General features: G+C 39.6%; 1 protein-coding gene across 1 annotated transcript in view; it reads right to left on the bottom strand.

Annotated features, from left to right (window-relative positions):
* Nucleotides 1–18,364, bottom strand: part of RFX4 (regulatory factor X4) — a 91,188-nt gene that overhangs the window by 38,314 nt on the left and 34,510 nt on the right. Inside the window, exons 2-5 of the mRNA XM_058191676.1 lie at nt 17,231–17,317; nt 12,992–13,052; nt 4,456–4,579; nt 990–1,051 (exon numbers count right to left, since the gene is read on the bottom strand). Coding sequence (XP_058047659.1) covers nt 990–1,051; nt 4,456–4,579; nt 12,992–13,052; nt 17,231–17,317 — 334 coding nt within the window. The remainder of the gene's footprint in view (nt 1–989; nt 1,052–4,455; nt 4,580–12,991; nt 13,053–17,230; nt 17,318–18,364) is intronic.

Here is an 18,364-nt window from a genome sequence, read left to right on the forward strand (position 1 = left end):
TGCTTTCTGGCAGTCTCTGAGTCAGGCAAAGTCGAACTTATCTTGCTGAAGTCACTTTCTGGTCTCCTGCCTGCTCTGAGGACTTTGCTAGGACTTTGGGCAGAGCTGCAGAGGCAAGCCTGATTCGGATTTCCCTGACCCAGCCGTCAGCAGAGGAGTGGGACACGACACAGTCTGAAATATGACTATCATTTCTCCTGCAGCAGAGATGGTATTCAGCAGGTTCTGACCAGTTCTGAAGAACTAGTAGCAGAAATTTTGAGTAGTTCGGAGAAGCGGTAAATACCACCTCTGACTGGCCTCGCTCCCATCTATTCTCTGCCTCCCGAGTCCCAGCTGATCAGAAGGAAATGGGGATTTTGCAGTATCCTTCCCCTGTAGTGGAGTGGGAACGGAGATTTTACAATATCCTTCCCCTGCCATATCCACCAAGCCATGCTATGCCATGTCACGCCCACCAAGCCATGCTCACAGAACCGGTAGTAAAAAAATTTGAATCCTACCACTATCAGAAATCCAGGAGAGATGGAAGAGCAGATAAGAGAAAATGTGGCATGGGACCAAGCAGACAATATAATTCCAGTTTGTAGTATACACACTTGGTAACATGGCTGCTACTCTTGGTATGTGGAATGGCTGCTGCCATTTTTCTTAAGAGAACGGTAAAGCAGTGGCATACAAATTGGAATCCAAAGTGAACTGGATTCAACAGGAGACAGTACTTCTGTACCTTGAATATCTGTGTGGGAAAGAAGATGTTGGCTCCGGCTGAAGCAACCTCTTCTATGCAATTATTAGAGGTATGGAAACCCAGTCCTCCATTACAATTGACCATGCTACATTAGAGTCTTTGCTTTGCTTATTGATGGGCTTTCTCCTCGCCACACGTAAGTATTTGCCATAGACATATTGCATAAAAATCTTCCGCAATCACATTTCTATAACACACTTAACTTTTCTATGATTATGAAACACACTTTATTGCTTACTTTGATTGGCCTCTGGTTCCTAATCTTCGTGTCGTTAACTGTGGAAACTGTTGCCTTATTATCTGTAAATTATAATTTAATAATAATTTTACATTAAGAAACATAAGATCCTATTCCAGTTACATATATTTAGCAATGGCTTATTTGAAGAGAAAGTAAGAAAAAAAATTAAAACAATTAATTTATAAAGAGCGGTTTTAAAATCACTTATTTTGTATCACTGGAACACATTACAGAGCACAGATTATATATGCACACTTGAAAAGAATGGATAAAATTGCCGTCATTATTATATGTGGTTGTTCTTTTGTCTATAGCTGTGCTAGTTTATATATTTTGAATTTTCCTTACATATCCTTACAAGAACCATCTATTAAAAAAACAACTGGAGTGGAAGATTATTGGAAGAATGTACTATTAATGTACTACAAGAAACGCTTCTCAATTAAAGTTCTTCCACATTCTTAATACTATATACTTAAATAAAATTTCATAAACATCAAATGAAACACTAAGAGAAAAGAAGAGGTAAGAGATCCTTGGCATCTAATGCTCTAGCATTCATCAGTACTGATGATGCTACCCAGTGGTGGGATCCTACCGGTTTAGCAACTAGTTCGCTGCACATGTGTGTGCACTTAGCCAAAAATTGAATTTCCACATTGCTGAGAGAAAGGAAAACAGCTGAGAAGCGGCAATCCACTCTGCCGCACCAATCAGCTGGGCTTTAGAAGCAGAAATATAGGTACGTATAATGCAGGGATGGGCAGGCGAACCCATTTCAAAGAAAGAGAGAACCGGTTTGCTCACGGCTGAAAGTCGGAGCAAACGGTTCTCCTGAACTGGTTCAAACCGGTAGAATCCCACCGCTGATGCTACCTAGTTTGAGTAATGAAATGTCTTCAAGAAAATAAGTAAGCTCAGAGAGAACCAAGGTCTTCTCATTTCAGTCCTGAGCTACAAATATTCTATTGATAAAAAAAGGCAGAGCTATTTTAATAAGATGGGCCAAGTTTGAAATAAGAGTGTTCTCTGTTTCAAACTGGAAAACTGAACTTATAACTAAAATATGCCTGTTTTGTTTTTAATTTTCACTGCAGACCTCCTTAGCTGGCATTACACTAAGATTTAGCTGATTAATTTTTTTTAAAAAAATTGCATCCTTTCCATAAACATCCCCTTTTTTTGCTTCTTGTTATACACGGAGTCTTCCACACAGTCTAAGGCAAATGTCAAAAAGGCCTGTAAAAGGATCTGAGTCCAAGTATCATGCAAGTACCATGACGTGCCGTGATTATTTATCTTCCATTTTTACCGCATTTGCTTATTGATTGATTGATTAAGTAATGGGGAACCAAAATGTCTTGCTTCATGAGCCTTAGAACAGGGGAAAATGTTGTACAGATTTAATTCTGAAGTAAAGGGTGGGGTTGGGGGGAAATCAGCAAACAGAAAAACACTTTTGTGGAGCTGTGAAAGTTCAGCCTAGCTATTTGATAAATGAGCAGACAGGCAGGCAGCTTCTTTCTCTGGCTCTCTCTTTTTGTGCTGATTCAATGAAGCCTACCTAAAGAACACCACATGCTGTTCCAGCTACTGATCTAACATTCCGCAACATCTCAGGCTTCCAAATTCTCTTTAATTACACATTAATCCCACCCCTCTCTCTTTCAGTTTGGGCAGACAGAGATGGGGGCACCCAGGCACTACGGGGGGAAGAAGGCATTTTCTGAGTTTTTCTGAGGAGAGCAGGGTGCCTGTTGTCATTTAGAATGCACGACAACTACTCCTCAAGTAGGATTTTTCTTCAACTACCCCCAAACACAAATAAAACATTCCTGTTGGTTTATTCTTATTGTCTCTTGAAACTTGAAAAACAATATACTTCGCTTTACCCTTTAAGAAATACAGGTCTGGAGTCCTGTCAATGGGTTGTTAAAAATCAAAACTTATCTATGCATCACACTGGGGATTGAGGATAAAGCCCAAATCCCCTTTTAGTGTTATACTAGTTGTGATCCAAAGCATTGTCAATGGATGGGAAACTTGTAACTATTTTTATATTTAGACAGGAAAGGAGGGATCAATCTTCAAAGAACTACCAGTCCTTAGATAGAAAAAGAGACACCCTTCACCCCAAAGCAAGACTTCTTTAGGAACAGCTGTCATGATTCCACCAAATGTAATGGTGAGATAGGCAATGGGGCTTTTAGTGGTAGCTGAGGTCAACCAGGCAGGGGTCAGGGTTTGTGATCAGTAAGTTTATAGATAGAGGACTAGAGAAGGGAAGTAGAATTTTGGTGAGTTGCATGCAACCACTGACTATACCCATTATAAGGGATGCAGTGGCGAAGTGGCTAAGATGCTCAGCTTGTCGATCAGAAGGTTGGCAGTTCAGCAGTTTGAATCCCTAGTGCTGCTACATAACAGGGTGAGCTTCTGTTACTTGTCCCAGCTTCTGCCAACCTAGCAGTTCAAAAGCACGTAAAAAATGCAAGTAGAAAAATAGGGACCACCTTTGGTGGGAAGGTAACAGCGCTCCGTGCGCCTTTGACATTTAGTCATGCCAGCCACATGACCACGGAGTCGTCTTCAGACAGACCTAGCTCTTCAGCTTTGAAACGGAGATGAACACCACCCCTAGAACCAGAAACGACTAGCATGCATGTGCGGGGGAACCTTTTACCTTTATACCCATTATACCTTTCACCACCCCCATTATGTAGTTTTTTGCAGATCTTTCTTGCAATGGCCTCTGAAGGTATTTCATGTTTGGGCCCTGTTTTCAGCTTTGCATTATTTCTTAGTCTGAGATTAATATCAGAATCAACTGTCAGACAAATCTATCTGGATTGCTTTTGAAAAATTTAATGCTTACCAAAGGAATTTGTTAAACTCGACCAGCAAAAACTTTCCTCTCACTGGAACCTCTAAAGCAGGAGTCTCCAACCTTGGTCCCTGTAAGATTTGTGGACTTCATGTTCCAGAATCCCTCAGACAGCAAAGTTGGCTGAGGAACTCTGGGAGTTGATGTCCACAAGTCTTAAAGGGACCAAGGTTGGAGACTCCTGCTCTAAAGAAATCTTCAAGTACACCATGTTCTGTCCACAGTTTATTTCTTCTTTGAATAACAATAAAATGTAGTGGGGAAGCAGAGATCCCTGGAAAGAGCTCCCCAAGGCCTGAGTTGCCCCCATTCTGCTGTAATTCGGAAGGGCAGGGAAGAATTGGTTTTTCACCCCAGCCTTGGGAAGGGAGAGTTAGACACCTTGCTGCGTTTCATCTGTCCTACCATGCTTGCTAGTGTTTAATTTTTATTGATTCTATTGTAAATTTCTTTGTTTGGTTGTTGTGAAGTGCCCAGAGTTGTTGGAAGTTAGGGGGCATACAAGTTTAATAAATTATTATTATTATATCACATGCATTATCTTTTAAATCCCTGAAATTACTTGCTTTTTATACTCACCTTTCCAAAACTAGCAGCATTAACAGGCTGGGTATCATTTTTCTCACAGAAATCCAAATAGTGCATGTAGAGGGCACTTCGAGGAATGCAGACACCTTCTGCAATCTCGTAATTCTCCTCCAGCCTTAAAAATAAGGACAAAACAAAGAAGACAAATATACTGACTTCCATGCACATCCATACGTGCTTTCGTGTGTGTGTGTGTGTGTGTGTGTGTGTGTGTGTGTGTGTGTGTGTACGTACGTATGCATTACAAGTTCTGAACCTTTAAGGCCTGGCAATTTTATTTTAATTTTGTTTTGTTTTCCTTTCCCGATAGAATCATAGAATGTGAAGCTTGGAAATTTTTTGCTGAATGCAAGACTCCATTGCCACAATGTTCTTGACCTTCCATTTGATTATCTTCAGCAAACAAGAGTCTATCACCTCCTGAGTTAGTCTGTTCCATTGTTGAACAGATCTTACCATTAGGAAATGCTTCCTGGTGTCCAACCAAAGGCTGATTTTTTTTGTAATTTAAAGCCAATATTTCTTCTGGAACACATTTCAACAGTTTTGCCCTAAATGGCAGCCTTTCAGACACTTGAAGAAGCTTTCATATCTCACTCAAGTTTCTTCATGCCTTCTGATAATGCTTAATACTTTATTTCAATCACCCTTTATTTTCTTTTTTTACATTGAATGCTTTTATAGATGAAAATTAGCCCCAGAATACTATAACTTTATATGTTAGCTTTTGATCTGAAAAGAGCAAACATATGCTTGCATGAATCTACTCAGAAATGAATAGCAAATAGTAGATTGTCATCTAATGAACAATTATCCAGAGTCTGAATTTGCACGTTTAAACAGACCCATAAAACGACACATTCCTTACCAGTTTGCTGTATTATAATCCGCACATGTTAAATTGTAATGTATTTTTTTAAATTTTGGTAAGGTATGAAGCTATTCACCTTATTTGCAAATTATCATTTATGGTGTTGGTCAGAGTATGAATCCAACCAATGAGTAAAATAAATGCAATTTGAGATGTATTATTATTTATTTATGCAATTATTTGTAACTTAATTCCAAAAGAATTCTGTAATATCATTTACTGTATGTTACTAAAGTATAAAAATTAGAAGGAAAAAAGTCACCAGTCTCCTCCATACCAATATACTTCATTTCCTAGCAGTAACTACCATCAACAGGCCTAGCATGAAAAGTTTGTGTACCGCACATAGGGAATCTGCCATACCATCAAAGGTTTTCCAAGACAGTCTTTCAATGTGCTCCTTATGTATCCTTTCTGTAAAATATACTCCTTAATAATTCTGCTTGTATTTCAAGATGCTAGAGGACAACAGCCTATTACAGCCAATGTTACATACATAATTAACACTCTGGAATTCGTTTCCAGTTTAAGGGAAAAACAGAATTGCACTTCATTTGTAGTATAATTCATCTAGCCCACCCTGCTGCTTAAGCAGATAACAAAGGTAAGCCTTAATAGTGTGTCCTCTGCCTCAATCCAGAGTTTAAAACTACCTTTGACCTGAGGACCAAACATTTAAGGATGAGACTAGCTTCAGAAGTTCCATTTACATTTTGTTGTTGTTAGTTGTGAAGTCATGCCTGACCCATTGCAATCCCATGGACAACATTCCTCCAGGCCTTCCTGCCCTCTACCATCCTCTGGAGTCCATTTAAGCTCATGCCGACTGCTTCAATGACTCCATCCAGCCACCTCATTCTCTGTCGTCCCCTTCTTCTTTTGCTCTCAATCTTCCCCAGCATTAGGCTCTTCTCCAGTGAGTCGTTCCTTCTCATTAGGTGGACAAAGTATCTCAGTTTCATCTTCAGGATCTGGCCTTCTAAAGAACAGTCTAGGACTGACCAGTTTGATCCATTTACATATAGAGTCACAATTACATTCCTATGCTATTCACACCAGCTCACTTATGTCTTCAGCCTAACCCTCTGTTATCCTTTCTCCTCCCTCCCCATTCTCACTGTATTCCATCCACACAGCATCCATCCTTCATTCTGTAGTAATTCCAGCCAGGATAGAAAACAAATTTAGGCCACTGAGTCCAGCCTCTTGTTCATTGCAGGAATCCAGATTAAAACATCGCCAGCAGATGGCTGTACAGACTCTGCTTGAATACATTTAGCAAAAGAGAGCCCAACAACATCCTTGGTACAACAGTTCTAGGCAGTCTTGATTCTTACCTAGATTGCTACAATTTGGATTGTTATCAATTGGATTATTAACCCTAGGCATAAGCTAAAAGTAGCAACTCTGATTATGCCATGCAGTACCCAGAGCTCTTCTTGCAATTCTTTGGCTGCTGGCATCTATTTTTGGAAGGATATGGAACCTTTGAAGCATTACTAGAAGGATGGGTATTTCAGAAGAATCTGTGGTTCTAGTTAAACACTCCCCTAAACCTTATTTCAGCTGTTAACACTGTTAGGAATAACATTGATAATGTCCAATAACATTGGAAGGATGAATTATGGAAGATGCATACTTGGGTCAGTGAAGAACAAACTAGTTAGTGGAGACATGGCCTAGGGAGAATAAAAGTAAAGGTTCCCCTCGCACATATGTGCTAGTCGTTCCTGACTCTAGGGGGCGGTGCTCATCTCCGTTTCAAAGCCAAAGAGCCAGTGCTGTCCGAAGATGTCTCTGTGGTCATGTGGCCAGCATGACTAAATGCCAAAGGCGCATGGAATGCTGCTACCTTCCCACCAAAGGTGGTCCCTATTTTTCTACTTGCATTTTTTACGTGCTTTCGAACTGCTAGGTTGGCAGAAGCTGGGACAAGTAACGGGAGTTCACCCAGTTACGCGGCACGAGGGATTTGAACCGCTGAACTGCTGACCTTTTGATCAACAAGCTGAGCGTCTTAGCCACTGCACCACCGTGTTCCTCTAGAGAGAGTATCAGATATCTAATAGGCTGAATTAAGCTACCCTGCTGTACTGTATACTACCTTATTAAACTGAGACATAAAAATAAGATTTAATTAACACTAATTTAGAGAAATATGGATTTGAAAATAATAATAATAACTTAAAGTAACTGTGAGCCAATTAGCAGAGTCCTTTCTTAGAAAAAATGATTTATATGTCTTGCTATATTGTTTGGAGATTCTCCTTCCCCAATACTCCATTAGCCTTACAATGATTTTTTTTCTTTCTACAAACTATTTCATTAAGATATTGGAGTGGCTGAATAGAATTGGTTTCTAAAGGCAGCATCTATTCTTATTTTCTGTCTACCACAATATCATTGCTGCATTTGCCCTCAAATATATAGACCTTGAACAAAACCTCTTTTCAAAGGACACAGACTGTTTGTATGCCATAGGTGCTAATTGGCACGTCAATTTCTCTGACCAGGACAGGATAGGAAGAAAGACTCTCAATTATTTCTCTTCATAATATCTAATGATTTTCCTCCTTTCTCTCCATTCTTTCATGGTGAATCATTAGTCTGTGCTAAACAATCTTCTGTTATATCTGAACTTTTCTTTAATGATCAAAAACCACTTTGATTGTTGTTTAGTTTTACATATTTTTGTCATTTCAATAGAGAAAACTTTGTCATATTTTGAACTCTGGACTTGCCTGTAGTGTTATAATGAACTTAGGCTATTTATTTTATCAGCAATGTCCTTAAAACACTATTTTTAAAATTATGTGAAACATTGCAGTATATTTCATTTGCTAAACAAATTCATTCGCATTCCATTATATACTCTTAAAAATCCAAGCAAATCAGGGTTATAAAACTGGTGTTTCATTAGAATGAAGGCTGGATTTCTGCATCAAAGACACCTATAATTTGCTGTGCTTGGGATTTAGATTGTGTGTTTACAATTATTATGGATCATAAACTTTGGTTTATGGCCTGGCATATTGAAAGACATAGCCCAATTATAGTTTATTAAATAATTTATAGTTAAACGAACTGTGTTACATAGCCAGATATAATTCTCCAGTCACCTGTTGTTTTGATTTTCATTTTCATTGTAATAAAATACTCATCTATCATTCAGAGGGCACAATACAGAGAGCTGTAGAAATTAATGGATGCTATGACAATTTGCTCCTAGGGAGGAAAGCTATGGCAAATCTAGTCAGCGTACTAAAAAGCAGAGACATCACCCTGCCAACAAAAGTGCATATAGTCAAGGCTATGGTTTTCCCAGTTGCAACGTATAGCTGTGAAAGTTGGGCCATAAGAAAGGCTGAGTGCCAAAGAATTGAAGCCTTTGAACTCTGGTGCTGGAGAAGACTCCTGCAAGTCCCTTGGACTGCAAGGCAATAAAACCGGTCAGTCCTAAAGGAGATCAACCCCGACTGTTCTTTAGAAGGCCAGATCCTGAAGATGAAACTGAGATACTTTGGCCACCTAATGAGAAGGAAGGACTCACTGGAGAAGAGCCTAATGCTGGGAAAGATTGAGGGCAAAAGAAGAAGGGGACGACAGAGAACGAGGTGGCTGGGTGGAGTCACTGAAGTAGTAGGCGTGAGTTTAAATGGACTCTAGAGGATGGTAGAGGACAGGAAGGCCTGGAGGAACATTGCCTATGGGGTCACAATGGGTCAGACACAACTTCGCAAATAACAACAATGACAACTTGATCTGATCTGGATTAAAAAAGAATGTATCTGACTAAAGAATGCATTCAGCAACTGTACATTTCATTGTAGTTCAACATTATCCCAGTTCCATAAAGAGCTGTAATATCTAAAAGAAGTACTATATAATCTTTGAAGTGTTAATTAGTGCACCATAATCTTTCCCATCAATTTTCTTTTAGATTGCTGAAGTATCACACCTCTTCCCCATACTAACAAAACCAAAAAGAATAGAATGTAAGAAGAGTTAAAAATGCTGAAGGAGATAGCACACTGCATTTGGGGTCAGCTGTCTATCAATGCTCTGATCCAAGGATATCCTCAAAGGTGTGTTCAGAAAAGTCAAATTGGTATCCTTGGCAGTGTGACTGAACCTAAAGCTATTTTTTATGTGCATTGTATGCATTAAAATCATGTGGAGTCTCAACTGCACCGCCTTGACTTTTTTTAACCATACCCTGTGATAAGAGGTTGGAACTTAGAATTTTAGAAGAGCAGGTACAAACTATGGCCAGGAGGAACTTGCTCAAGTACATTTAGTGTGCCAGGTGCACTCTTTCTTGGACCAAGGGCACATCAGACAATCACTCATAGCCTCATAAATGGATTTCAACAATGTGCTGCTCTTGAAAACAATTCAGAAACTACAACTGTAACAGAATACTCCAAAGGTGCTTTTTCAAGAGGCAACTAGACTTTCTGGTTTTTCTTTGAAGATGTTCCACTTCTCATCCAAAAAGCTTCTTCAGCTCTCAGAGATATTTGAAGCTCTCAGATAGCTGAAGAAGCTTCTTGGATGAGAAGCAAAGTATCTTCAAAGAAAAACCAGAAAGTCCAGTTGCTTCTTGAAAAAGCATTTTTGGAACAACCATGACCTGGATGACTGAGAATCTCCAGACATTTGTTCCAGAATATAGTGTCATGGAGAATTGTAGGTATGCTTTGTTGTGCTTATGTGACCCCAGCTGCACCAGTAAAAATTCCAGGTGCAATTCAAAGTGCTATTTATCATCTATAAAGTCCCTCATGGCAAAAGGCCTGGATTATTTGAAGGGCTGCTTGTTTCTACCCTGTTTCCCCCCAAATAAGACATCCCCTGATAATAAGCACAGTCAGGCTTTTGACCACATGGCAATAAGGCCAAGTTCTTATTTCAGGGTTCAAAAAAATATAAGACAGGGTCGTATTTTTGGGGAAACACGGTAGCTGCTTCTGTCCACCTGAATGGGCATTCTCCAGCTCCCAACACTTAACTGGTATCATCTTCTGGGGCCTAGGAAGTATGACTGCTGCAGCCCTTGCCCTGTGGAATGATATTCCTCACAGAGATCTGGTTTCTGGGGCCATCATGAATCTCCTTGTGTGTGTGTTTATGCCTTAGGTAAAAGTAAAGGTTCCCCTTGCATATATGTGCTAGTTGTTTCTGACTCTAGGGGGCGGTGCTCATCTCCGTTTCACAGCCAAAGAGCCAGCACTGTCCAAAGACATCTTTGTGGTTATGTGGCCAGCACTAAATGCCAAAGGTGCATGGAATGCTGCTACCTTCCCACCAAAGGTGGTCCCTATTTTTCTACTTGCATTTTTTACGTGCTTTCGAACTGCTAGGTTGGCAGAAGCTGGGACAAGTAACAGGAGCTCACCCTGTTACACAGCACTAGGGATTCGAACCGCTGAACTGCCAACCTTTCGATCGACAAGCTGAGCGTCTTAGTCACTGAGCCACCACATCCCTGTTGTTTATGCCTTAAAATACCCTAATTATAAGCTGCCCAGTGTTGTTGGGAGTCAGGCAGCCTATAAATTATATGTATGCATGTATATCTCTCTCCCTATAGCGTTCGAGATACCTATGACAATATTTACCATGACAATAAACCTACAAGATTCTTAACATTAATCCCTACATAACTGGTTTCAAGCCAACACAGATCAACTTAAGAAATTCCAGGTTCTGTGTCAGACACAGAGCACTAAAAGTGCCTGACTCACTTGCTGTGGAATAATCAATGAATCCAGGGACAAAAGGCAGATGATTTAAGAGAACATAATGCATCAAGTTCATGGTAGCCAATTCAACTCATATATAACTAATTAATCTGTGAAATTAAAAAAAACAGATGCACAGAAATACACTTTTCTGTGCTTGCAGCCATCTCCTCACTTCTTTCTCCTTGGTTTTCTCTAAATTCTCCTTTCTATTGGCTATCCTCTCCCCACCGACACATACTCATCCCTGAAGCTTCCATTCTCACTCAGCTGGTTAGGTTGGGCTCCATCATCTCTGCTCAGCCTTGATTGCATGGGCCAAACAATCTGAAATGAGATGCAGAGGATGTAGCTCACTCAGGTTGTTGCCACCACAATTCATTGGTCTTCCAAAGTCTTGGCCAGAGATGAAGCTAGAGCTAACATCAGCTAGGTAAATGCACCATGCTATGCTATAGTTTGCTAAAATAATAATAATCTTGCCACAAATAGGCTGAGTTCACACATCCCACTAAGCTCAGACAAGCAATCTATATTATGAATAAGCATGATATATGGACCAAATCAAATTATGTTAGCTAGCCCAAACATAGTTTAGACTGTCTGGCACACTGCCATAGCTACTTTGCCTTCTCTTGATCCCTTTTCAAACACTGTTCATGCCACTCCAGGCTCCCCCCTGACTGGACCAATTGCAATTGTCACATTGCTTAAAAGAGGAAAAGAGGTAAAGTGATGCTGGCATATTAGGAGGCAGAATGGTGTGTCATTCCTTTCCTAATTATTGATGCCTCTAGTTCAGTCATTGAATTGTAAGGACTTACAAGCAGAAGTTATTCAGCTTAGAATCAAATGCAGACAAACAAAAGGGGTGATGGTTATTTGCAACATATTCATACTCTGGAGAACAAGAAGTTCTTTTGCAGTGAGCCCAGACAAGCCAGGGCAGATATGACTGCAAGGACAAACAAGCCGTAAGGGCAGCTGTGCTACTAAAGATGGTGGCTTGAATGATATTAAATGGCTTATTTCCTCTCTTGGGCAATTGGGACATAGTAGCAAATAATGGCTACATTCCAACAAGCTGAATATCCTGGGAGTTTTGAGATGTATGAACCTCTATGATTAAGGATGCTACCATTATTGGCTTGTTTCCTCCTGAGAGAAGAGCTTTATGAGATAATTAGCTGAAACGAGTCCATCAAATTATAGGAAAGACTAAGCAATTGCCTTCTGAGGAGGCATGGAGTAATCCGAAGTATTAGTTGCTGGACAAGAACAACAGTAACAAAAAATGAATTGCTGTTTAAATATTTGGGAAAGATTAGCCATTTGCTGGCACCATTTAGGGTAGCAGAAGTTCAGAAGAGAATATGAAGATGTTCAACTAGAGGCCCTTCTCTATGTTCCTATGTTTCCAGTGATTAGATGGGTAACTAGAAGAGACATAACTGAACATTTATTGATATTTTATAATGTTTTTGCTAGAGCTAACTAGAGCTATTTGTCTTTTGAAATTCACAGCACAGATCCTTTAAAGCAGGGGTCTCCAACCTTGGCAACTTTAAGACTTGTGGACTTCAATTCCCAGAGTTCCTCAGCCAGCAGTTCCTGGCTGAGGAACTCTGCGAGTTGAAGTCTACAAGTCTTAAAGTTGCCAAGGTTGGAGACCCTGCTTTAAACTTTTTTTTTTAAAGCTATTTATTAATCCTCAGACATTGAATTCTGAGTACAGAACAATACTTAATGAGCATAAGCTGGAATGCTGATGTAGTCAGTAATCCAGAATAATGCAACAGTGTCAAAATTATTTCTAGAAAATTATTTCTAGAAATTGAATATTTCTCGTTTGCCTGAAAGTAGTTGCTTGAGAATAAATGAGGTTTTTTTTTTTTCAAGAAACAGATCTTACCATTGCAGAGTTGCTGGGGTAGAGTGCGGTTTGGATGCTCTATTATTCTCTTTCTCCTCATCTGTTGAGAAAAAACACTATTAGAGGACATTCTTTCAGCTGAGGTACTTGACGGACATGAGTAAATTCCACTGTTGGGAATATTCTCAAATTCCCCAGAAACAAACTTGAAATAGGCAAAAATACTTGAAGATTATGGGAATCAGAATGATTGTTTAAGTAAATGCCAGGCTGTACAAATCTGATGCCTATGGACACTAGTGTTCCCATAAATACCTTCTTTGGAACCTAAAGGAAATAAACATTTACGTCTCATCTACCCTTCCACATCCTTTCACCGTATTGTGTCATTAATCTACCTACCCTGTTTAGAGGCTCGAACTTGGAGAAAAGGTATATCAGGACTTCCTACAAATAGGAAAATGCACCTCTTAGAAGCTCCATGAATATGTTGCACCTTTCTTATTCTCTTTATTACAATTGTGACTAAAGGTAAAGGTAAACATATGTGCTAGTCATTCCCAACTCTAGGGGGCAGTGCTCATCTCTGTTTCAAAGCCGAAGAGCCAGCTCTGTCCGAAGATGTCTCTGTGGTCATGTGGCTGGCATGACTAAACGCCAAAGGCACACGGAACGCTGTTACCTTCCCACTAAAGGTGGTCCCTATTTTCCTACTTGCATTTATTTTTTACGTGCTTTTGAACTGCTAGGTTGGCAGAAGCTGGGACAATTAACGGGAACTCACCCCCTTACGCGGCACTCAGTGAACTGTTGAACTGCCAACCTTTCGATCGACAAGCTCACCGTCTTATCCACTGAGCCACCACGTCCCCTCACAATTGTGACTACTTAAACCCAAATATTGTTTGAAAATATCACTGGAGTCTGAATGTTCTATTATACAGTAGACCAGCCATCACAATAGACATCCTTTCACCTTCCTTCTCTTCTCTTGCTGCTCCAGAACCAATTCCAACAATGTCAGGGATTGTAATGTTGTCAGCAATAAATGTCAACACATCATTAGAAACAAGGGAAAAAATTGGGGAAGAAAAAGTTGCTCCTTTTGAAGAATATTTCTAAACATTTCTTTGTTCTTAAGAATGGGCAGCCATTCCTACATTCAGTGTTGAGGTTCTCATTAAAACTTGATCTAGTAAGCCAGAAAAGCCCTTTTCTGCTAGGGGTGTCATGTGGAGAGCACATGCAGGATTGCATTGTTCCAATTCATTTTTCAGAGCTGTTGCAATGATGCTACAGTATTCTTGGGAACAAGGGGTATTTGTCAGGTTTTCTTTGCCCAGGAAGAAAACATAATTATGACAATGTTATCAAGTTTTATAATTGTCTATGACTGTCTACTATTGGATAGCATATAAATCAGGGGTGTCAAACTCAATTTCATTGAGAGCCACATCAGGGCTATGATTGACCTTGTGAGGCTGGCTGGGCATGGTCAACTGGGGTGGGTGTGGCCAACTGAGTGGGCATGGTCCTCTTGATGCCATGCCTTAAACTGCTGGCATTTCCTCTTCGCATTAGGTAGACAGGGCCGAAGCCATGCCGGCCTGATCTTTCTCCTTCACACTGGGTAAACTGGGCTGAAGCTATACTGACCCGATCTTTCATCTTCACATTGAGTAGACCAGGACAGCCCCACAGGCTGGATCTGACCACATTGCGGGCTAGATCTGGCCTGTGCGCCTTGAGTTTGACACCCCTGAATAAACAATTGGACAATGAGGAATATAATCAAACAGAGGCTGAATGACAGACCACTAGCCTGATTCTGTGGGTTCAACTCTTTTTTAGAAGATGAAGAGTGAGGTGAGCAATCCTATCTGGCCAAAAGTGTGTGGGTCACATGGACTGGTGTGGGGAAGTATTAGTTCCCCTCCTGAGACTTACCAATTCAAAGTATGCCAATAAGTAGTCCTTCCTCAGGTCAGTTCTATGGTGAGAGACATGGCACTGAAGTAGAACAATGCTGTTACCTGGTACTGATCGATGTATCTGATCCCCTTCCCTCATGGGTGGTTTTTCTTTCCCATTCACAGACATTGAGGAGACAAGAGTAGTCTCAATTGCTTGAGGCTTTCTCATTAATCTCTTTCAAATGGGAACTATCCAGGTTCAAATCTTTACAGAGGCCAGTGCCTGCAACTTAGCTCCTTGAGCTAGGATTGCTATGAAGCCAGTGATATCACAAAGGCTAGGAGATTGACATCAGGTTAACACAGGGTTGTCAAACTCAAGTTGTCATGGCAGCATCACATGATGTATCAGGACTTTTTTTCCCCTTCGCTAAACTGGGCAGGGGCAGAGCCAGCGCATGACACATCCGGACCACAGGCCATGAATTTGACACCCCTGGGTTAACAGATATGAGTTAAAGTGCACTGAACTACCTCATAGGTAGTTTTGACATCACCTAGGTTAGCCAGTAAATTGAGCCTATTGGCTATTTAGGATCGGTGTGAAACAAGCAAACAGATCATGAGAAAATAATTAAGTCAAACTATGATACAAGCTTGACAGCTGAATCTGCCTAATTTCTTTATAAATTCATTTAAACTTTTTGTTGTTATCATCTTCTGTGGAACATTACTTATTCACAGAGGTAAGACATTTAAATTACTATACTACTACTACTATTATTATATTTTAATGCCTACATTTTGAAGCCCTAATCACAGAAGTTTTTCTGCATGGGAAAAATAATACATAGACTTAGCTAAACTAATTTCACTTGCCCTACTTGCTGCCTTATATATTAATGAGTCACTATAAAGGGAATGCACCAAAACATATCATTTTCAGATCACCTAAAATATAATTTTTATGGAGTATACCTACCTATTCAGCAGTGAATAATGATTGCTCTTGGGAAATTCTGTCTTGATTTGTTACATTTTGTCCTGTAGTTTAGCTTAAATTCCATATCTGTAAGGCTACAGTCCTACATATACAGCTTGGGGGAGGGGATCTACCTAGACGAACTCAGCTTGATTGGTTCTCGGTAAATATGCACAGTATTGACACTGAACAAATCCCCAAATGAAAGCAAACTTGTTCTTCATTGCTTCATTGCGTTGTTTGGGAAATTCATACTCATCATTATAATAGAGAAGTTAAAAAGGGAAGTTGTTATGTTATTTCTGCAACTCCATATTTTAAAATCCTGGTTAAGGTTTTTTTATGTTTATATCCTGTGCACTAAAAATTTCATACTTAATATATAGCAAAATAACTAAGAAAAATTATACATTGAGATAATTGTTATTGCAGTCTTGTACTATAATTTCATTTTTTTTTCGGAACAGGAAAAGTGTTCATCAATATTTTAAGGTGCAATCCTGAGCTGGAATTATGTAGGCTGATGGGCATCCTTGATGGAATCCCAGATGCCCCCAGATGCATAGAATCTTCAGCAGAATTCCCTAGATAAAAGCTGCTTTGAGGAATCAGGTGTAAGTTGTGGGTCGAATACAGTCCCAAGTCAAGGATGTCAAAACTCAGATGCCAGAATGTTCTCTGAATTCATTCTACAGCCATTTAGACCAGGGGTCTCCAACCTTGGCAACTTTAAGACTTGTGGACCTAGAATTCCTCAGCCAGCAAAGCTGACTGAGTTGACGTTCTCAAGTCTTAAAGTTGCCAAGGTTGGAGACCCCTGATTTAGACCATACTAGAAGAACTGTGAGAAAGAAGGGAAAGGATTCTTTAAATGATTCCCCCCCCAAAAAATATATATATTATTATCTGAGCCTATGATGGAATTTAAGCATCTGTCCAGCCCTACTTCTACAGCAGGGGTGTCAAACTCAATTTCATTGAGGGTGACATCAGGGTTATGTTTGACCTTGGGGGGGCATGGCCAGAGGGGAATGGCCAGCTTGATGTCACTTGTGTCAGGGCGCCTCTGGTGGCCTGAGTACTCTGCCAGCGAAAATGGGCTCTTGAGCTCAGTTTTCGGCTGTGATGGCCTCTTGCAACTCTCTGCCAGTGAAAATGGAGCTCAGGAGAGCTGCACATGGCCCTCCTCAGCTCCGTTTTCGCTGGCAGAGGCACCATGGGCCGGTCCTTCACTGTTTCATCTAACTCTAATCTTTTTCCTGCTTGAAGATGTGGATGGGTGCTCCCTGACTTTCCTAGATCTATACAGACATTACGAAGTTCAAGTCTTTTTTTTAACAAATGGGAATCTATATATTTCTATAGAAAATAAAGCATACTTACTTTCATCATTAGAAACATTTGCCAGAGATGTCTGGCTGGAATAACGTTTGTTTTCACTTTCACTGAGGCATCTTTCAATCCAACTCTCTGCAAAACATTTTTTAAAAAAAGTAATTAATCCATATTAAAAAAAAATTCAACATATCTGTGTAAAAGATTCAGAGAAGAAACCAGATTCATATTTCACTCTACTTAAGCAAAAAAAAATTGTTCTTAGCCACAGCTTCTTTGGTACAGATTGAAAATAAAATTAAGAACATCACAAAAATGTGACGTTCATGTAAAGATGTCTGATTAAAAACTATATCAAATATTTTTTCCATTCTGGGGAAAAAATAGAATATATGTACCCTACACTAAAAGATACCATGAGCCAAGGCATTCTAAGATCAATGTAAAATGTGGCTGGACTGCCTCTGTATCATATTTATCTCATTTTCCAAAGGATAATAGCAGAGTCATTCCAAAACATTTGGCTTTGTAAGGCTGTTTCTTGCTCCGCAAGAAAATGTTCATGTATTCAACTGAGCCAAAAAAAAAAAAAGCATAAGTTTTTCTTCTTCTAGCTTTTACAGTAAAAAAGAAACATACATAACAATATGTTACTCTTTATTAATACCCATTACCAGCTGTCTAAGGCAGTTGTCCAAATGTTAAGACTAGCTATATGGTTGGCATTTGTATACCGATTCCATGGATACTTGGTAAAATATTTGTACCTCTGTCTATTTAAATGGTTCATTACTAGCTATAATTTGACAGAACGGAGCACTTCAAACAGAGCACTTCGAGCATTTAATTCAAAACATAAGGCACAAAATTTTTCAAGTGTTATTTTTGTCACATGATAACATCTCTTATATAACATCCATTCATTTGCATATCTTCATTTACATATCTTCACATACTGAAAACCAAATTTCTGAAATCAGAACTTCTTTGAGCAATTTTTAATTCTGAGGATGTTGTTTGATACAATTTACTTATTATTCTTATTATTCTTGCACGCTACCATTCCTCTAACAAGCTCAAGGGAGTGAATAATCTTCCTGTTGCCATTTCAAATATGTCAGATTTTTATCCTGACTTATCTAGGAGCATTAGACAGAATGCTTAATGCTTCTTCCTCTCTTT

The sequence above is a fragment of the Ahaetulla prasina genome, chromosome 7, assembly GCF_028640845.1.
Source record: "Ahaetulla prasina isolate Xishuangbanna chromosome 7, ASM2864084v1, whole genome shotgun sequence".
Lineage (NCBI taxonomy): Eukaryota > Metazoa > Chordata > Lepidosauria > Squamata > Colubridae > Ahaetulla > Ahaetulla prasina.